The sequence below is a fragment of the Eptatretus burgeri genome, chromosome 2, assembly GCF_056783735.1.
Source record: "Eptatretus burgeri isolate ZD-2024b chromosome 2, Ebu_testis_v1, whole genome shotgun sequence".
NCBI classification, from domain to species: Eukaryota; Metazoa; Chordata; class Myxini; order Myxiniformes; family Myxinidae; genus Eptatretus; species Eptatretus burgeri.
In genome coordinates this window covers 156,595,895-156,611,389 of record NC_140962.1, presented here as the reverse complement: position 1 = coordinate 156,611,389, position 15,495 = coordinate 156,595,895, and the positions used below count along the sequence as shown (strand labels likewise).

General features: G+C 43.0%; 1 protein-coding gene across 3 annotated transcripts in view; it reads right to left on the bottom strand.

The window, feature by feature from the left end:
* Positions 1 to 5,163: 5,163 nt before the first annotated feature.
* The window catches only part of LOC147033655 (tubulin alpha chain-like), a 497,880-nt gene continuing 487,548 nt past the window's right edge, over positions 5,164 to 15,495 (bottom strand). For 2 of the 3 annotated variants that reach the window (XM_085871741.1, XM_085871742.1), the window contains exons 3-6: positions 9,145 to 9,367; positions 8,083 to 8,231; positions 6,295 to 6,975; positions 5,164 to 6,212 (exon numbers count right to left, since the gene is read on the bottom strand). In XM_085871741.1, the coding sequence (XP_085727867.1) occupies positions 5,916 to 6,212; positions 6,295 to 6,975; positions 8,083 to 8,231; positions 9,145 to 9,325 (1,308 nt within the window). In that variant the 5' untranslated portion in view covers positions 9,326 to 9,367 and the 3' untranslated portion in view covers positions 5,164 to 5,915. The remainder of the gene's footprint in view (positions 6,213 to 6,294; positions 6,976 to 8,082; positions 8,232 to 9,144; positions 9,368 to 15,495) is intronic. The other variant, XM_085871739.1, reaches the window with a different exon arrangement.

Genomic DNA, 15,495 nt, shown 5'->3' with positions numbered 1-15,495 from the left:
CTTCGCTCACTGCAGATCTGGATAAAATCACAAACTGGTCCAACACGTGGAACATGTCTTTCAATCCAGACAAATCTCACACTCTCACTATGTCTCTTCGAAAGGACCGTTTACAAAACCCCCCCATCCACTTTCTCAACAATCCTCTGGAAGAAGTCTTTTCTTTCAAGCTTCTGGGTCTCACTCTCTGCCATGACCTTTCCTGGGAAAGTCACATTTCCAACCTCGCCTCAAAAGCCAGTCGCCGACTGGGAATCCTCCGTCGTGCTAAGTCCTTCCTCTGCCCTCGAGCTCCTGACCACTTGCAAAGCTTTTGGCTGCAGCCTGATTGAGTACTGCTCTCCCCTCTGGGCTGGTGCTCCTGCCTCCCACCTTTCTCGGCTTAACGCTGTCAAAACCAGGGCATTTAAGATCATCGGCATCTCCCGCAATGAAGCTGAGTCTTTGGGCCTCTCACTTAATCACCGCAGGTTGGTTGGTGGTCTTTCTGTCTTCTACCGACTCCTCTCCAGCCTTGCCCCCCCTGCTCTCTGCGATTTGTCCCCACCACATTTCCACAGGGCGCTCAAGGTCCGCCAACAACCCCCTTCTGGTAAAACTACCAAAATCACGAATCACCGCTCATCTTCACTCTTTCATTCCTCTTTTTTCCCGCCTTTGGAATAAACTTCCTCACTCTTCTTTCCCATTCTTCCCTCCAGGCTTTCAAAACAGCTGTTCACCACCACCTCTTATCTTCCCCCATCCAAATCCTTGATCTTTTCTTCCCCCGATAATCCACCCAAGCCCACTTCCTTCATTTCTCCTGCTTTCCTTCCTGAAAGTCCCTGAAATGTCCATCTTCTCTTCGCCATGTTCCCCGTCCCATCCCCATCCCTCTCCCTTCCACAGTTCACCTAATGTGTCTGTTCCCCACTGTTTTGTCTCTTCCACTCCTGCCCCTCTTGTCTCATGCCTCCTTGCTGTGAGTTGTGTATTTGCTGTAATACGAGCCTCGACCAAGGTATACAAAAAAAAAAAAGAGCATTTGCATATCAGGTCATTGAATTCAACCACCTCTTAATTTTGAGGTAAAAAGGTCAATTTGGGCCAACTTCTTGAATCCTCAATTTTCTTCCGATTGACTTGAAATTTTGAAGAGCATTCGCATATCTGGTTGCTGAATTCAATCGCATATTAATTTTGAGTTGAACATAGGCCAACTTGTGCCAAATTTTCTAAAATTCTCTTCTTTTTTTTTTCATCCAATTAACTTGAAATTTGAAAAGGATTCATTTGTCAGTTCAATTAATTAAACCACATTAGTTTTGAGGTGAACATGGGCCAAAAGATTGTTTCGGATCCAGCCCTTCGGGGATACAAAACGTGAACTGTTCCACCTGGCAGAGGTACGTGCTCTACCGAGTGCCATTCTACTTTATGATGTTTTGCCAGGTGTCGCTCTGAGTGATTGAAATGTTTTTATTTATTACTATAAATGGTCAAAATTCGGAGCAATTACCGAGTGCAAATGTTGTCAAGTAGTACCTTTAAAACAGAGCTCCTAAAACCTCGGTTCTTAGCCATACGGCGGCCCCAAACTCCACCTGTTGTAGCCTGACTCATGTTAAAGCACTCACCATCCCACCCAGCCACAACGTGGAGGTTGGACAGTCTGCTGTCCTCTGGCCTTGTTACTTATGAAATCTAAAGATTTCGTTAGTATATTGATGACATCTGTTTGTGTTTGTGTTTGTTTGTAGCCATGATAACCTAAGAACGGAAGAACCTACCAATGTCAAATTACACCACGTGATTTAGGAGGGTGATGGCTAGTGCTGATTAGATTTTGGTCAAAGGTCAAGGTCACAGTGAGGTCAAACATTCGATTTTTTGATGGTTTGGTACAGAATCATCGTAGAAACTTCTGGTTTGCGTCGCTATCTTCTCTAGAGACAGCTTTTATTAGACAAGGTCAGAGGTCAAGTTGACAATTTCGTAAGTACCAGTCTATGACTGCTTGTTTGTGTGTTTTTGTTTGGCGGCACAATAACTCGAGAACAGAAGAAGCTACCAATGTCAAATTACACCACGTGATTCAGGAGGGTGATGGCTAGTGCTGATTAGATTTCGGTCAAAGGTCAAGGTCACTGAGGTCAAACATTCGATTTTTTGATGGTTTGGTACAGAATCATCGTAGAAACTTCTGGTTTGCGTCGCTACCTTCTCTCGGGACAGCTTTTATTAGACAAGGTAGAGGTCAAGTTGACGATTTTGTAAGTACCAGTCTATGACTGCTTTTTTTTCTTTTCTTTTCTTCACTATCCTTTGGTGGCATTGGCTTAGTGCATTCGAGATGAGCAGAATCAGCATGTACAGATATGATCACAGTGAAAGCATGGAGTAATGTTAAGTTGCATCTCATCTACTATTACAGAATGATCCACCACGTAAAATCGAACATGTTCCACGATGTGGTGAAGAAGCCATGAGTTTTGTCGCACCACGTTCTCCCAGATGGTGATGAGTTCAGAATCGGTTTTATTCCTGGTGATTATGACCATGTTTGCAGGTGAACATTGGTGGAAGATAACCATGCATGATTAATCCAAACACTTTCCTTTGAAACTGAGGAAGTTACTCACCCCCAAACAAACCATTAAAGGACCAATTTCGTTTAATTAAAGGTAAGTAGCAGATACCCATCTACCATGGGTATGTGGGACAGGACGAATCACAATACTCGGTTACGGTAGTTTCCTTGGATGTTTTGCGCCGCATTCAACAGCTCAGTTCATATTGGTGGTATATCTGGGTGTCCATGGTAGCGTTTGAGACTGGTCGCTTTAGATTGTTGGCCTTGACACCATGCCAGGTGAGTAACACAAATGATGACATATTCATAGTTTATTACCTCCAAATATTACCATTGAACACATGTCCTGAACTCATGGACTTAAGTAAAGCACGTCGTATGGGACCTGGACGTCTGTTTGCCGCCGAACGCTGCCGATTGTGACATCATCGATTCCCTCTTTGAAAATTCCATCTATATTCGATTTTTGGAATCCGCTATCACCTGCATAAATATATGGAACACATAATGTGAAGATTTCGGAAGTATGAACAGAATGTGTGTTAGAAGTTCCAGGCTTACGCCCATTATATTATGATATTAATATGACCCAAGACCGGTAAAGCCACAGTGGACCGGCGAAACCTGTGAATTATCACAGACGAGAAAAGAGTTTCGGCCGGTCAAAAACTCTCCACAAACTTGAGGAATTCAACTTTTGAACTTCAAGGAATTCAAACTTTGACAAGGCTTTCACCAAACTTGGTATCGTTTGATTTCTCTCACCGGATACCATAAGCCAACTTCAGATCGGAGAAAAAAAAAATTGTTCAGATTCAGAATGTCATCGCGAACAAAAAAAAGTGATTGAAAAGCTACCAAATCACCAAAAATCAGATTCGTGATGTCATCGCCACCAAAAAATCGAAAAATCGGATACCGTCAATCGATGCGGAATTGCTCGAAAAATATCCCTGCCAAGTTTCCTCTCGATCCAACTCGAACTCGAAATGACGGAACTGTAGGCTTATTTCAAAGTTGATCCCAAGAACAAGAAGACGATTATGACCAGCGATATGGGACCAGTTCAGGGTCCAACAAACACCACACCCGACCTCCACGTCTCAAAAAAACACGGCTTTTGGAAGATGCTCCACACGATTCAAGAAAATATTGTGCGTGGCCCTGACAGAAGGACTGTTGCACAGAAATCTTGCACAACTAAAAGCGTTTGGGATGGTCATGAAAACTCACTTCACAAATGGTATCAATTTCGTACAAATTACTGGAATTTACAATAATCATAAAAACATTACATGTAACAACACTTCGTCCATCGTGTGAACAAAACAATATATTTAGTTGTCCGGACCGTCTGTCCATAGTATGAATGGGCGATGGGGGCCATAAATGTCAACAAGCTTTTTCAATTAATTCCATTTTGCCAAGTCACAAAATGGTGGACTTTCATGTGTTGCTTGAACTTCGAGCAACCGAGGTCGAATACCAAAAATTTGATTTCAAGTTTGATGACAAATTTGAGGTCACCTCCTGAAATGAACCTGCATTACAACCTCGGTCTCGCTCTACAGTTTTATCTTTGATATTTAGCCGTAACACCTGCGTCGCCAATTATTATAAAAACTTTGCACTTGAGTCATGCATCAACACACCTTTACCTTGAGTATTAAGTTTGATTACTCACCCAAATTTTTTTCCACAAGGAAGAACTTTCAAAGACGAGACTTTACCTTGGAGGAAATAACTTTCCAGACCACAAGGTGCAGGTGATGACATCTCTGTGGTGAGCCGGGAATTTTAAGGAGAAATCACACCGACACCACGGACATGAAATTTGTCCACATTTGTATATCCCCAAGGAACTAGCACATACCGTTTCTAAAATCTTTATGACCAAGCTACCAGCCCCAGAACAGACACGATAAATCATCAAAGGTAGCAGGTATGATAGAAGAAACAGCAATGTACTCTCCCTGGGACAACAGGTGAAGGAAAAAGAGGGAAGGAACAAGATAACTTGCGAGTAGGAGCTCGGATGTAAGTTTCTAATATTTATACATTCCCAAAGGACTGTCCAAGTTCTTCATAACAAATGTACATTTTTCCACTCACCGAGTTTCTACCTATAGGCACGAGCATCTCAGGCATTCCACACACCTGTATTAGTGATGTGCTCCTCCCCTTCGCCACATGTTATACCGTTTTTTATGGGCTGTGATATTTTCCTGCCTTCTCATCAGGTGAAACCCCCAAAGTTGATGAATAGTTGCTGGGAAGAACCAACCCTTAATAAACAAAGCTATTTTGCAATCGAGTTTTAATTTCCCTTTAATATGCATCGTTCCTTGATCATTTAAATTATTGAGGCTGGAAATTAAATCCCATCACAACATCATCAACTACCACAGGTGAGAAGAGCACACCAAAACACTCTGATGGGAATCACATGGCCTTTCCCAATTTTCACAAGCCCAATGACAGTTTGTGCAAAACCACTTTAACCCAGAAATGGCCCTGTAGATCCAAACATTCCATTCAAAAAAAAATCAGAGACAAAACAAGATGGCCTCTACTTTCTCTTTCGAACCTCCAATTACAGTTCAATTCGCTCATCCCATTAGTCAACACGAATTTAAGGTTGTAAACAATGCAGAAACGAGATCTGAATAAACCAAACGTAATAATTCGGCGTCACGACGTCGACCGATATGCCTCCGCCCACATTATTATACATACTTGGACCAAGTTCGATTTAAATCCCTTTCAACTGTTCTCAAGTATCACATATTTATCTGACATGACCTCTTAACGCCAAAACCTAATCAGTTCATCTTCGCATCAAAATATATACTTGTACCAAGTTTGGTACAAGTATACGTCACGATGCTTCGGTGATGGGCCGTCACAACCAAGTCGATCCAACTTTTCCTTGGAGAATCAGAGCGACTCAGTCGAACAAGACCTGCTGTCCACAGCTCAATGGAGTACTGCTCTCCGATTATGGGCTGGTGCTTCAGCATCACATAGTTTCCTGCACTCTCTAGAGCTCGTAAAATTATGGGAATCTCCCATGATGAGGCAGGTCATGGGTTCTGATCCTCCAACATTGCTCCCTCCACTTTGTCCTTCTTTCGTCCCCTTCTCTCTCTCCCTTTCAAACTCATTTATCCCGTTGCTGCTTGTAGCCAATCAATACCCACCACCACCATGTTCGTTTAACAATGCTCTTCTTGAGAAAGATAAAAACACCGAATATAAAAATAACCAATTGTTTCTCCATTTTATTGAATCAGCACATAAATGTCTACATGGTAATACCGAGGTAAACAAAGCCCACGAGTCAGTACTCTTCGTCGCATCCTTCTTCACAATCCATGAAGTCAACCCCAACCTCCTCATAGTCTTTTTCCAGGGCGGCCATGTCCTCTCGAGCCTCGGAGAACTCACCCTCCTCCATTCCCTCACCCACGTACCAGTGCACGAAGGCACGCTTGGCGTACATCAGGTCGAACTTGTGGTCCAGGCGTGCCCAGGCCTCGGCGATGGCAGTTGTGTTGCTCAACATGCAGACTGCACGCTGCACCTTTGCCAGATCACCACCAGGAACCACACAAGGTGCTTGGTAGTTAATTCCAACCTAAAAAAAAAAAAAAAGTCAAACAAGTCAAAATTGGATATGCTAACTCTACCTTAAACTGCATAATAAAAAAATTAAACACCTTGAATCCAGTGGGACACCAATCCACAAACTGGATGCTTCGTTTGGTCTTGATAGCAGCAATGGCGGTATTGACATCCTTGGGGACCACATCTCCACGGTACAGCAAACAACAGGCCATGTACTTCCCACGTCGTGGATCGCATTTCACCATCTGGTTTGCCGGCTCAAAGCACGCGTTGGTGATATCAGCAACTGTCATTTGCTCATGGGAAGCCTTCTCTGTCGAAATGACTGGAGCATACGTAGCTAGAGGGAAATGGATGCGAGGGTAGGGCACCAGATTGGTCTGGAACTCTGAGAGGTCAACATTGAGTGCTCCATCAAACCGTAGAGAGGCCGTGATTGAGGAGACGATCTGCCCGATGATGCGATTGAGGTTCGTGTAGCTGGGACGCTCAATGTCAAGGTTACGGCAACATATATCATAGATGGCTTCATTATCAACCATGAACGCACAATCTGAGTGTTCTAGAGTGGTGTGAGTGGTCAATACAGAGTTGTAGGGTTCAACAACTGCTGTGGACATCTGTGGAGCCGGATAAATGGCAAACTCCAGCTTGGACTTCTTGCCATAATCTGTGGACATTCGCTCCATCAGGAGAGACGTGAAGCCCGAACCCGTTCCTCCACCAAAGCTGTGGAACACCAGGAAGCCTTGCAGGCCTGTGCATTGTTCAGCCTATAATTTAATTAAAAGAAAGTTACAGAAGTTGCCATTTTAATTCAACAGTTTGGCTATCGAACCCCCATGTAAACATCTACTCAATCCATGGCCATTTCAAAACACCTGGAATATTCGGAGGGCAGGATAGGTTTTCAACCAACAGTGAAATATTTAGCAAAAAAAAAAAAAAATGTCCTCAAGGCATCCAATGGAAATGACCATAAGCACTCGTCCTGTACATTTTATTTGCAAGGTCCATAGCACCTGTCTGCTATAAAAAAAAAACAAATCAGGAATGATTATCATTATTAAAAACATCACATGTCACACCTGTTATTTTTGATACACTGCAGGTGGACTTTGTACCTCACTTGAAAAAAAAATACAGATCTGTGTCAAGAGCTAGAATTCAACAGCAATAAATGGCACCAATTTTGCTGACAACGTGAGCTAACCACATCAACTCACTCACCCCAACCTCCATGGACTAAACACATCAACCTATTCACCTCCACCACAAACATCCATCTATCGGGACAATACTGTGTACAGAGCGGCAGTGCTGTCCAAACAGTCTCCTGGGCTATTGGGCACAATCCTGGACGGGTCACCACTCCGACGCAGGATACTCGAATGGCTCAATCATCCCAGAAAGCTGGTACTCATTTTGTCAACCTCGGAAGGATGACGGGCTGTCAACCCCACCTGGTATCAATTCAACAGCCGAGCGGGATTTGAATTCAGGACCTTCGGATCACAAGCCCACCGCCTTAACCATTAAGCGAACACCAGGCATTCCACAAACATGGTTTGCATCAAATCTCATGAACAAGACCAAAACAGTTCAGCCACCCGAATCCCATTCATTTTACGAACTCTGGCAATCTTCCAACGTGGTCACCCTTTTATCACTTTTAGTATTTATATCCTTATTTTTGTCAATTTGTTCACCACAAGTCAAAGTCGACCACGTCCCCGTCCCTTTCCCTTCCCAAAAGGTGTAAAACCAAAATGGTTGCATTTAATGGTGTATATTATTTGGCCAGGTATCACTTGTGAAAACTAAGATGGAGTAGGTGAACTACACTCCATTAAGGTCGACGCTACACGCATGGTACTTGCCATCCTCCGGACGTGGTTGAGAACTTGGTCCACATACTCCTTCCCAATGGTGTAGTGCCCACGTGCATAGTTGTTGGCTGCATCCTCTTTACCAGAAATTAGTTGCTCAGGATGGTAGAGGTATCGGTATGTTCCCACACGGACCTCGTCTGAAGAAAATACAAAAACCACAAAAAGCCGAATTGTGTATTTGCTCTCGTTGCAATAACTGCAAACCATGAATACGTTATCACCATGGACGGATGAACAACCACTTCAAACAGAGGAGTTCACATTGAAAAAACACGTTTGAGCAACACGTGATGGTGGAGCCAATGGTCAATACTCGGCAAGCACAAGTTCCTCAAAATTGTCAAACCACAATGCTCGAGTGAGGTTGAGCACAACAAAATACTGAAAATCTACAAAATGGCCAAACTACTTAACAATCTGTTCAAAATAAAATATAAACAGGAAGTTTATCACTTGTGAGACTTCATCTCCACTAGTTGTCCAGGAAGTTTGTGGTGGAACCAAAGCTTGAAGTCTCCATGGTGAAAGGCAATACTTACCCCACAAACACACAACATCTCTCCGAAAGGTCCGTCTGGCAAACCCACCCATCTATTTCCAAAAACAAAAAACCCACAAGATTGTCACTCGAATTTTTGGACCTCACAAATCAGCTATCTTTCTTGTACAGACCATATTTCCAAGATGACCACTGACTGGACATTCTCCATCATGCAAGATCATCAATTTATTGGACCAATTGCAACAAATGGCACAATTTGAGAGGCTTCGGTCAATGATGGTATTTTTTTTGAGAACCAGGAAGTCTTTAGAGATGATGGTGCAAGGGGTTGAGGGGAGAAAGGACAAAGGGCAGGATGCGTAGCAGTTGCAACATTTAGGAGAATGAGGTTTCTTCAGCATAGAGCCAACATGGCTGCCGTCAACACGTGACGATTGAGGGATCAACAGGTTGAACCAATTTTAAACATCTGAGCCTCAACTCTGAACGGCATGATTTAGGAGAGTAATATGGAGCAATGTTGCGGCATCGTGCCAATAAACCCTTACCGATTACGGTGGGTTCCAGGTCCACAAAGACCGCACGAGGAACGTGTTTTCCTGCTCCGGTCTCGCTGAAGAACGTGCTGACCGAATCATCTCCACGTGCAACGTTTTTGTCGCTGGGCATTCTCCCGTCAGCCTGGATGCCGTGCTCCAGGCAGTACAGTTCCCAGCATGCATTGCCCATCTGCACTCCAGCTTGGCCCACATGGATGGAGATGCACTCGCGCTACATGAAAAAAAAAAATTCGGAAATGCACAAAATGTTCAATTAATCTCCTGAAAAGTCACAACCTGATAGGGGATTGGTCTGAGGTGGTGATATCATATTTCTCTTATTATTTTGCTATAATATTAAGATTATTATCATTATTATCCCACCCCCCCCCCCCCCCGGAGGGAGGGAGTGGGATATTGTAATCGTCCGGTTTGTTTGTCTGTTAGCAACTTTACGGCAAAACGGCTTTAGCAAACACTATCAAATTTAATCCACAGGTGGGCAATGAACCTCGGACGACCCCATTAACTTTTGGGTCCAATTGGATCAAAGGTCAAGGTCAAGGTCACGAAAAGATCAAAATCATTTTACGGTCATAACTTCGTCAAAAATGGTTTAATTGACTTCAAACTAAGACTAAAATATTCCTTATAATCAACATTCAGGTTAAGGATGTATCAAATTTAAATTTGATCCCCAAAATAACTGTATGCCTTAAATGGGTGGGATTTGTTGTGCCTGGCACCACTTGTTATTAGTTTCATTATTGGAAGCAGCCTTGGAAAAACATCATGAGAAGATGGAACAATGCTCGAGCGACGATCTATACAACAAGAATTCCATCTAAGGTGGATAAAGGCAACAAGACATGAGAATTCCTCTGGATTTTTTGTCTTCAAGTTTAAATAAACAGGCGAAAGCATCTTACTCGTGATACAAGGCATCTGGAGCATCACCAGCCATACCCTCAGCCACCATGCACCACCGGGATTGGCGCTGCATGCATCTACATAGAGAATTTGCCAAATTGCGTGTTTTAGTACGATAGCTGGTCGACGTATCAACAGGTGATCATTTAATACCCAAATTAATGGAAGAAAAACTCGACTGCACATTGCCCCTTCTCTGCTACCCCCCTATATAATACTACTTGGTCCAGCAGCTCTGACATGTCAGACTGCTTCTCCCCTCCAATAACATTAACACACTACACTCGACTCAAATTTTATAAAATATGCTTTTTATAAGAGTAACCGAGACCGACAATAACTCCTCCTTCAACGCACGTGCTAAAAATCAAGATGGTGGCAAATTAAAAATTTCTGTAAAAAAAAAAATAATTATACATCAAGGTCATCTATATTTAAAATAGAGCACCTTCTGATGAACGTCCTCATTCGCAATATCCAGCAGTAAAAATCAGAAGCACGCTCGCTCATAGTTTGGATGTAAAAAACAACCAACATGAATACGTTTAACACAGAAACAGAAAATACAAAATTGGAATAAACCAGAAACCGTCACCAGCTAAACAAAAACTGGGTCGGCCTGTTCATATTCTGATCTGATCGCTTGGTTCTAGATAGAGTTCCCAAGATCAAATCCCATACATCACACACTTGTTTGCAGCTTACCAATCTCACAATTCATGCAAAAGTACAGCGATGTCTAAACCAATGTCTTTATTTATAGAGAAGCTATTACCATGAGCTCCACATCAGACAATTATTTTTTTCCACAATCTAGCCAAAACCGAAACTTGCAGGGAAATAAATCAAGAGAGTCCATAGAACACTGTATAGTGTTGAAAAAACAACAAGCTCAAATAAGCCAAGATCCTCGTCCTCTTTATAATGACGTCATAAAAACGAATATGACGTCATTGTGATGTATTAGGTTTGCGATAAATTATCTCTGCTAATGCCCGGCTTGATTCCCGCAGACAAAATTTCCATTAGCGATTATAATTTCCATTAGAGTATAGGCGATTTCCATTAGCGGCGATATTACGACGTCAACTTTTTTTCTCGGAAGAATTTCCAAAATCGGAGATGGTTACTGCCTGTGCGTGGGCTTTCTGCATATACGTGGAAAATTTCACGAAGATCCGCTGAAAACTCTGGGTTGTGAAACAAAAAAGTCCAAAAAATAGGAATGACGTCATAAAACGTGATATGACGTCATAGTGATATATCATATGTGCGGTAATTAATCTCTGATAATGCCCTGTTCGATTCCCGAAAACAGAATTCAAAAAAAAACTTGCTTAGTTTCGGAGATAATTTTTGAAGCGATTTCCATTAGCGGAGATATTTTGACGTCACAACTTTTTTTTCTTGGAGGAATTTTCAAAATCGGAGATTGTTACATTTCGAGCACAATATCGATTTCCGACTTTTTCTGAATCTCGATATTCCCCGACGCGGAAACCCCCGAGTGGCAAATTTGATTGGTCGAGATGTAATATTTTGTCAAAGTGCTGCTAAACTGGAGGTTTCTGAAAATGCCAACGAGGTTATTTATGGTTTTCAGTGTTCATGTCTGCATGAAATTCAATTGAAATAAAAAAAGTTTAAGATCATCGAATTTTTATTTTTTTCAGGGTTCATCACCGATAACGCAGCATCTTTTACACCACCATATTTAACAGGTTAGATTAGTTCTTCGTGCATGTTGTGCGTGTCCTTTATAATGTGCCTAAAATCAGTAAGTTTCCTGTTTGGAATGATTTTCAATTTTGTTTGATTGCCAGATAGGCAGACAAGTAAAAAGTTGTTTAAATTTTTTATTTGTTTAAACACGCGTGCCTGGGTTAAGATTTTGTACAATTTGCCAAATTCGGAGCAAAAGCACAGTTCTGTTATGATGCAGCTTCATGATTCAAATGTTGTGTCGTTCTTCTTTCGGCTGCTCCCGTTAGGGGTCGCCACAGCGGATCATCCGTTATGATCCGCATACTGATTTGGCACAGGTTTTATGCCGGATGCCCTTCCTGACGCAACCCTGGTCACCTCTTATGACACAGGGATAAGGATTGGGTTTTGCTACGATTCCGGGCTGCCCTACACCCTCCCGTAGCGCAGAGCAGAGCACCCGTCCTCAAGCGATCCTCCAACCCAAGCCTCCGAGTAGCCGGATTACAGGCGCATGCCACTACACCCGTTGCAGCTTCATGATTCAAATACAACATTTAATTTAAACCAAGTAGTTCCTGGTGTTGTCAGGTCAGGCCAAATCAGATCTGTGACTTGCTAAAAGTATCATGTAAACCTGCACCAACCTGTTTCATGGTCGGGTTGTTGGTAACTAAACCATCTCCTGCCAGGTTTTCTGGCGAGAAGTGTGTACGATGTGGACACCCAGCAGGATGAAGAACAAAACCTGTTAACAGGTGGAGGAGCTCCTTGTGAGCCAACCGCCATCCATATCTCGTACGTAACTGTCTGCGGACGTCCTCCTGCAGTTGGGTTACTTTCTTTGAGGAGGTTGGTGACAGGATTTGCACTCCGGCCACCGTAAAACCCTTCACTCCACAAAACACAAGAAAACCACAAAGGAAATTGAAAATCCACTTTGTGGGAGAACCTGATGTGGAGCTGCCCTCCGCAGGGCAGCTCAACCGATGATGGGATTTGAGCAAAGCCTTCGGGACCCTCACTCTTTGACGATAGGAGGAAAACCATGCGGTAACCTTCCCAGGTCAGATTGTGGTAGTGTGTGTCAGTGTGGTGCTGAGGTGTAGTCCATCAGATGGTGGTCTCCTTGGATTAACCTGAGGTGTGGGTGCCTGGTTACTAGAGTTTGTCAGGTGTGTTCTGCCCCCCACAATTTTCAGCGCTTGTATGGACTGGAATCTGGGGAGGATGTCAGAGATCAAGCTGCGGTGCATTGTTTGTGAATGTCAAAATCTCTGACCTTGATTTCTCAGAGACTCTACATATCCCTTTGGGGGCCCTCGAGGTGTTGAATGAGGAGTCGGAGCCGCTGCCATTATTGGTTTTCTCGGTCGAAACCAAGATCCAGGCTTTCAATGACATCTTGGATGCTGCTATCTTGTCTGTACCTGTTTTTGGTGAAGATGTTGAGGTCATGGAGAAATTCACTTGCCTTGGCAGTGTTATTAATGTCTCAGCTGGCTGTGAGCCAGAGGTCAAAAGATGTCTAGGTCAGACCTGGAGAATCATGGATTCACTGGATCAGGGGTGTGGCACTGCTGTTACCTGTGCAGGACAACAGAAGTCTGAGTCTTCAGGTCCTTGGCGCTTCCAGTTTTTCTCTATGGATATGAGACTTCGACTCTGACCAGGAATCTGAGACCGAGATTTGATTCCTTTGCTACCAGGTCTCTTCGGAGAATCCTTGGCTATCTCTGGTTGGACTTTGTGTTCAACGAGCAGTTGCTGAGAGATACTAAAATGAGATTTGTTACCTGCATAGTCTGTGAGCATCAGCTACGGCTGTATGGACATGTGGCTCATTTTCCTGATGCTGATCCTGCTAACCAGATTCTCTCAGCGAGGGAGCCTCGTGAGTGGAGGAGGCCAATGGACTGACCACGTGCGTCGTGGTTGATCGGCATCTCAAGGAGATGGGGATGTGCCAGGGATCAGTCTGGAGGATGGCCAGTACTGGAGTACCGGCAGAAAGTGGACGCAGTGACACGCTGCTCTGGCGCATGTTCCCATACCTGATGTAATCTGAGTTCCTCGATTATAGACTGATTTTTCATACACATGGCAATCAACCAGTAATACATGCATGGGTAATGGACCTGTTACAGCAAGTTCGCTACCACCCATTTCAAGGGGTGTGAGATCACCATTTTGGCAAAATCAGTCTCTTGGGTATCAAAAGGTTTTGAATGGGAAACTACTTGTTAGCTGAAGTCACCAATGCTCAGGTTTAAGACACAGGACAAAGGAAGATGTGTGACATATCAATCATCCATACAGCAGGATCATAATCTGGGCAGAGCATTGGTGCTGCCTAAGCAGTCTCCTTGGCTAGTGGGCACAATCCTGGACAGGTCACCACTACGACACAGGATACCAGCAAGCTGGCACTCATTTTGCCAACCTAAGAAGGATGACAGGTAGAGTCAACCCCGCCTGGTATCAATTCAGCAGCTGAGTGGGATTTTAACTCATGATCTGAGGATCCCAAGCCCACCACCCTAACCATCAAACCAACACCAGGCATTGTGCATTTCCATCAAGTATTGTAGAAAGTCAAGATAAGACATTTGATGGATATAACCGGTTGGGATATCCATGACCGAAGAATCAAGGAGGTAACGTGGCAATTAAATTGAGTATTTTACTGAACATTCGCCCACCAAGGTCATCTATACAATAAGAGAGCCGCTTGTCTGTGTGGCGCCATTTTTCTCAAATATGGCTGAATGGATCTTCGTTAAACTTTCAGAGGTTCATCAGTGAGTGTTGGGGAGCGTTTTAGGCAAAAACAATTTTAAAAAATATTTTAAAAATTTGAAAGTTGGGATTTTAATTTTTTTTTTAAATTGCTCAATCGTGCCAAAGCCTTTGTAGCTTTGTGAAAAGTAATATTAAATTATCCCTGATCCCATTCCTAAAGCGGGTGTAGGGAATTGGTTTCGGCCCCACACCCCACCCCCCAAATTAAAAAAAAAAAAAACAATGACAAGGGCAGTCGGTAGACCGCATACCTCCGCCACGCAATGCCGGACCCATGAGAACATATCATGCTATATAACGTTTTTGGTCCCATCTCTCAATTGTGAAGAATTACTTATAAAATTAAATAATTCTCGTATCCAGATCCAGACTCGGATCTTCATCAAAATCATATAAATTTGTCTTTGCCAAACACCCAACGTGTCCACCAAGTTTTGTCTGAATCCGGCCACAACTTTTTGAGATATCCTGCACACAAACAAAACAAACCATGAAAAATATGTGCAGAGCACAGTACTCACAAAATACACCCCATCGACAAAGGTTGTCATGGATACATCAAATTGTCTATTTAATTGGGATTAAAATTGACAATCTTAAAGCAAAGCGCACGTCAATCAGATGAAAATTGACAAATTTTCAGATAACATTAATGATTTAATTAAGTTTGACCTTGAGTTGACATTAAAAAATAGTTAAGTTCCCAATCCAGTGACAATATGCAAATCTTGTTCAACTTTCAAGTCAATCCGATGAAAAATGCCGATTTTAGAAATTTGACCTCAAGATGACATTTGACCCCTTGACCTCAAAAATCAATAGGCTTCTCAGATGAGACTACCTCTACAACTTGGTGACGATCGGTTTTAAATTCTTACCTGTAGGTGATTGACAAACAGACAGAAAGGGGGGTGAAAACAACCT